Source organism: Lactuca virosa, chromosome 7 (assembly GCF_052849685.1).
Source record: "Lactuca virosa cultivar CGN04683 chromosome 7, Lactuca_virosa_CGN04683_v6, whole genome shotgun sequence".
In the NCBI taxonomy this organism is placed as follows: domain Eukaryota; kingdom Viridiplantae; phylum Streptophyta; class Magnoliopsida; order Asterales; family Asteraceae; genus Lactuca; species Lactuca virosa.
In genome coordinates, this window is record NC_136432.1 from 34,480,034 (window position 1) to 34,486,308 (window position 6,275).

Below are 6,275 nucleotides of genomic sequence, written 5' to 3' on the forward strand. Positions count from 1 at the left end.
CTTGGTGGCCCCCGGGTGAATAGATAAGCGAGACTTATGAGCCTCCTCCAGTACAATCTGTCTGACCCTACCAGACATCGGAACCTAGACCCAACCGCAACGGGTCAACAATCCCCGACTATCCGGTACGAATCTGATGATCTCGCCCCTAATCCTCTCAAGCTTCCAGTTCTCCTGTAGTACACCCTCAGCCTGAGCTTCCCTGATCAATCTCACAAGTGGAGAATCCACTGATATCCTCATACATGTCGCTGGAGTAGAAGATCCAGCCGACTTGCGGCTTAGGGCGTCCGCCACAACGTTTGCTTCACCCGGATGGTAAAGGATCTTGCAGTCATAATCATTGACTACGTCCAGCCACCTGCATTGCCTCATGTTCAGGTTCGGCTGATCCATGATGTGTCTCAAACTGTTGTGGTCCGTGTATATGGTACAGCGGACCCCGTAGAGGTAATGTCTCCAAATCTTGACAGCGAACACCACCGCTCCTAACTCCAAATCGTGCGTGGGGTATCTCGTCTCATGCAGCTTCAACTGCCGCGACGCGGAAGCGATCACTCGTCCTCTCTGCATGAGGACCACTTCCAGTCCCGTGATGGATGCATCACAGAACACTACAAAATCCTCAACTCCCTCCGGGAGAGTCAAGACTGGAGCCTCGCAAAGTCGCTGTCTGTGGGTCTCAAATGCCCTCTGTTGCTCAGGGCCCCACCGAAAATCCACCCCCTTCCTCGTCAGACGAGTGACGGGTACTGCAATCTTGGAGAAATCTTGTATAAATCTCTGGTAGTACCCTGTCAATCCCAAGAAGCTCCTGATATCCGAGGGAGATTTCGGAACCTCCCACTGCATAACGGCCTCGATCTTGGCCGGATCGACCAAAATCTCCTCCTGGTTAACGAGATGTATAAGGAACTGAACCTCTCGTAACCAAAACTCACACTTCGAGAACTTGGCATAAAGCCGTTCTCGTCTCAAGACTCCCAATAGCACCCGAATATGCTCCTCGTGCTGCTCTCTGGTCTTGGAATACACCAAGATGCCATCTATAAACACAATGATTGAGCGATCGAGCATCGGTCTGCATACCTGATTCATCAGGTCCATAAATATAGTTGGCGCGTTGGTGAGCCCAAACGGCATCACCACGAACTCGTAGTGCCCATAACGAGTCCAGAACGCGGTCTTCTCCACGTCCTCCTCCCGTACCTTGACCTGATGGTACCCTGATCTCAAATCTATCTTGGAGAACCAAGATGCTCCCTGTAGCTGATCAAAGAGATCATCGATCCGTGGTAGTGGATAACGGTTCTTCACCGTCAACTTGTTCAACTCCCGGTAGTCAATGCACATCCGGTGTGAACCATCCTTCTTCTTCACGAAGAGGATCGGTGCTCCCCACATAGAACTGCTCGGACGAATGAACTGCTTGCCTAGCAGCTCCTACAGCTAAGATGACAGCTCCTGCATCTCAGGTGGTTCCAATCGGTACGGCGCCTTGGCGATAGGGGTCGTACCTGGCACAAGGTCGATCCTGAACTCGACCTGCCTCTCCGGAGGCACTCCGGGTAACTCCTCCAGAAACACGTCAGCGAACTCCCTGACGACTGGAACCTATGAAAGCGAGACCTGATCCCTGACTCGCGTATCTACCACATACGTTAAAGAACCTGCACACCCGTGATGAATATACTGCCGAGCCCTGGCGGCTGAACAAAATCCTGAACCCAACCTGGTGCCCTCGTCGTAGATAACCAGTTCTCCCCCACTTGGGGTTCGAACTACCACTCGCTGGCCCTCGCAGTCAATCATGGAACCGAAACGACTCAACCAGTCCATACCCACTATCACACAAACTTCCCCCATGGGAATCGGAATCAAGTCTATCGGAAAGCATACCCCGAAGATCTCCAGAATGCAACCTCGATAGACAGAAGAAGCAGAAATCCCGTGTTCGTTGGCGATGGAGACTCGCAGCGGACACTCAAGCTCTCCTACAGACAAACCGAACTCCTTACTGAACGACCGAGAGACAAAAGACCGACTCGCCCCGGAGTCAAATAATTCCAACGCATGTAAGGAGTTCACTAAGAACGTACCTAATATAGGTACAAACACATAAGCATAAAACAAATATAATCAGTAAGATAAAGGATAGAAACATACCAGCAACCACATCAGGTGCTATCCTGGCCTCCTCGTCTGTAAGCTGAAAGGCGTGTCCCCGAGCCTTCGGAGGCTCTGCTCTACCCTGACCCCCGTCAGTAATCCTCAGTGTAGTCGACGCTAGAGCCTGCGTCGGCCTGGCAGCGAGCACTGGACAGTTGGTCTTCACGTGACAAACCTGATTACAGTGGTAGCAAATCCTCACATCCTGAACCGGGGCTGACTGGCGGCAATCCCTCGCAAAGTGCCCCTCCTTGCCGCACTTGCGGCACCCACTACCTGATCGACAAACCCCCGAATGACCATTCCCGCACTTGCCACAAGTGCGGCCACGCTGGCCCCCAAACCTAGAATCAACGGTCTTAGACCGCTTTGGCGCCGGCCGTGACTGCGTCAGGGCCTGCCGCTGCTCTCTCAACTGTAGCTCAATCTCCACCACCACTTAGTTAATAAAGCTAAATTAAAGCATTTAAGGCTTCCAATGTCCATACTGCCCTTATCCTTGGTATTTAAGGTCTTTTTCCACGATATCCATGTAATCTTCTTCATATGACAGTGACCACCCCAAAAGAAACGGCTTCTGATTCTTTCAAGTTTGCCAAGGATTTTTGTTGGAACACTATAAATAGAAAATAAATATGAGCCGAGAGACCCCAAGACTGCCTTACAAAAAGTCAACATACCCCTGAAAGACAGGTTGTGAGCTTTCTATTCTGATAACTTGCTCTAGAATCTGTCCACAATTGGCAGCCAACTAGAGGTTCTGGTCATACTTCCTCTTATTGTTATACCCAGATGTTTAAAAGGAAGAGAGCTTCCTTCACACTTCAGCCAGTCGGCCATATTTAAAATTTCCAAAGAATTCACCCCGACACCAAGCACCTTGCATTTTTTCAGGTTGATTTTGAGATCTGAGGAAATATAGAAGCATGTAAGCATTCTCATCAAGTTTCTGGCGTTTTGCAAAGACTGTTTGCCGATGAAAATGGCGTCATCTGCATATTGAAAAATGGATAGGTTTGGCCCATATCTAGGTAAGTTCACGCCCTTAAAAACTCCTTTCTCCAAAGCTTCTGTCATAGCAACACGGAGCCCTTCTGCTGCTATGATGAAGAGGAAAGAGGATAGGGGGTCCCCTTGCCTTACCCCTTTCTTCATGTGAAATTCTTTCATAGGTACTCCGTTAACTAAGATATAAACTTTCGTTGTGGAAATTAGAACCCGAACCCAAGATCTCCAGGTATCCCCGAATCCCATCTGTGGCATCACATCATCTAAGTAGTTCTAATACTGAAATTTCAAAAGATAAAAAAATTCTAGAATATAATATTTTGAAATTTTTTATATAAATATTAATAAAATCTTGAAATTTCATATAAAAAATCAATTTATTTTTGACTTAGCTTGTCACTTTGTAAATTGTCAACCAGATTCAATAGTTTACATCCTCCGTACATTCCCTGATGTTTCATATACACATACACAGAAACACACACACATATATATATATATATATATATATATATATATATATATATATATATATATATATATATATATATATATATATATATATATATATATATATATATATATATATATATATATAACATGACTAACTTTCCTTCCAAGTGTTTAGTTGTACAACAGAAGAACGAGAGAGAAATCTTGGTTGATAAATTTACATGGCAGAAGAATTTCAGGGGGAGGTCTGCGGCGGAAGCTGGTGGAGTTCACCAAGAACCACCACCTTCATCGGCTCATCATATATGAGCAATTATGGAGGGTGCTGGCCGCAAAGTGATATAATGAACATGAAAACAAGGTCAACTGACGAGTCTTCAGGTGGTCGAACCACCACTATCTCGCCGGATTCAGCCTTTCAGATGATGGGTTCGCCACCGTCTACAACCACCAATTGGAATCAAGCTTTATTAGTGTAAGCATACGATAGCTTTTGGTTATCTTTTACTTTGTTTTTTCAATTATTGGTTCAACTTTAAATTCCACTCACTCTAAGAAATGGACCATAGACTTCTTTTGTAATTATATGAAGCAGAAAAAGAATCTGATGATCATTCCATTGAAAATTTTCATTAGTAATGGAAGAAGTGAAGAGAGTTACAGTCAAACCCTACCAGGAATCATGAACAACCTACCGTCCGGCGGCCAAGATTCATCAAATTTCGGTATGGACGAACAACAGCCTTCAAACTTTATCACAAGCTCCAGCGATAGCAACGGAAACTTGGGTGGTACTTCATATGGTTACCCATCAAGTTTACTTCAAACTTTATTCCATAACACTTCACCACCGCCGCCGGTAGCTCCGTCGCAGCAACACCTTTACGATTTTCAATCGAATTTAGATGATTATAATTCGGTTTCAAGCATGCCCGGATTCTCTTCTTCTGTAAAGTCAAAACAACAGGCTCTTGGAGGTTTACACTTAGCCAACAAGACCCCCTTCTGGAACGCCTCAACGTTACATTTAAACCATAATCGTGCAGGATTTTTCACTTCAACGCAGTCTCCGTTTCTCTCATCGACATATGAAGAGAAACCCATTTTCCCTAACAACAAGGTAACGGAAAAGATAACTTTTTTTTACTTGCATACACTCATGCACATCAAGATTAGGGTTTCATCAACAACTTCGTTTTAAATGCTCAATTTAGTCTCAAAATGAAGAAATTCGGGATTTGGGATCATCTGTAAAGACAAGCTCCGGTGAACCTACATTCAAGCGACCTCGTCTTGAAACACCATCACCATTGCCAACTTTTAAGGTATACATTGCTTAATTTTTAATGAAATTTTCATTAAATCTTTTAAAGAATTTAGTTGAATACCCATAAATACATAGTTACAAACCCTAAGGGTATCGTTTTTCAGGTTCGAAAAGAGAAGCTAGGGGATCGAGTAACTGCGCTCCAACAACTAGTTTCACCTTTCGGAAAGGTATTCATGATCTTAGTGTTCTTTTCGACATTATTAATTCCGTTCAAATACTCAATCTTTTCGTAACTTATGGTGATCAATTAAATTTAAAACTTACAGACTGATACAGCATCGGTTCTCCATGAAGCAATCGAGTACATTAAGCTCCTTCACGATCAAGTCAATGTATGTTTATATTGGTATAAATTTCTAAATATAATATCTTATAATACATCATGTTTATTTGTTTCATTACATACTTCAGGTTCGAAGTGCTCCCTATATGAAAAATGGCGCTACTATGCAACGTCAACAAGTAAGATACGCAGACACATAGCTGATTTATTAGAATCTTTAGTTCGTTTTTTCCAAAAGTTAATTATAACGTAAATCGTTTACACTAGCTTAAATCTCATCTACAGATTCACGACAACGTTAAAACCATTATGGAAGATAAACAACAAGACTTAAGGAGCCGTGGACTTTGCCTTGTGCCAGTATCGAGTACCTTCCCAGTTACTACTGAAGCCGCAACCGATTACTGGACATCAAGCTTCGGTACCACATTCAGATAGAGGTGACGAAAAAGTCAAAAATACTCAAACCCTCGAAAACTGATTTCTTTTTGTAAACATAACATAAGTTCATGCCCATTGGTTTGTTTTTCACAAAAAAAACAAGGTTAAGTTCTTAAGCTTTTATGTTATTTTGATTAAAACAAATTAATCAAAATAGCAAGAAAGCTTGAAATTTATATTTATATTTATATATATAATTTAGAGAGAAATATGAGCCACATATTGGAGTAGTGTAGTAGAAGTACAATGAAGAAAAGTTAGAAAAGGAAAGGAAAAAAAAGGAGGATATTAAAAAAGAAGCTACAAAGTGACCCTTGAAGGAAGGACAACCAATGCCAGTTTGATGTAGGGTTAGCAAATGATTAGGTTTCTATATAAAGAAAGAGAATATGTTTTTTTGTTCTAATTTTAGTTGTGTTTTTTAATATTTATTAATAACATGCTTTGTGTTGCTTAATTATTGCAACTTTTAGATGTTAATTACCTTGTGAATTTTTGTTTCTATTCAAAATTTTCTGATAGGAAGTCCAAAAAGTAGTAAAGTATTGTCAAATGTTTAAATGCATATATACATCATAATTTGCTCCAAAA

At 42.3% G+C, this 6,275-nt stretch overlaps 1 protein-coding gene across 1 annotated transcript; it reads left to right on the forward strand.

Moving 5' to 3' along the window:
• The first annotated feature begins 3,788 nt into the window (after positions 1–3,788).
• Positions 3,789–5,799, forward strand: LOC145125876 (transcription factor bHLH112-like). The gene is made up of 7 exons (XM_079061283.1): positions 3,789–4,105; positions 4,267–4,750; positions 4,845–4,955; positions 5,062–5,127; positions 5,227–5,292; positions 5,372–5,422; positions 5,529–5,799. The coding sequence occupies exons 1-7, from the start codon at positions 3,852–3,854 to the stop codon at positions 5,679–5,681; spliced, it is 1,185 nt and encodes a 394-aa protein (XP_078917409.1). The 5' UTR covers positions 3,789–3,851; the 3' UTR covers positions 5,682–5,799.
• The last annotated feature ends 476 nt before the right edge of the window (positions 5,800–6,275 follow it).

Excerpts from the sequence above, each read along its gene's own strand:
- LOC145125876 (XM_079061283.1), top strand. The coding sequence starts at position 3,852 with ATGGCAGAAGAATTTCAGGGGGAGGTCTGCGGCGGAAGCTGGTGGAGT. Across the intron at positions 5,128-5,226 it reads TAGTTTCACCTTTCGGAAAG|ACTGATACAGCATCGGTTCT; the intron begins GTATTCATGATC and ends TAAAACTTACAG. Across the intron at positions 5,293-5,371 it reads TCCTTCACGATCAAGTCAAT|GTTCGAAGTGCTCCCTATAT; the intron begins GTATGTTTATAT and ends TACATACTTCAG.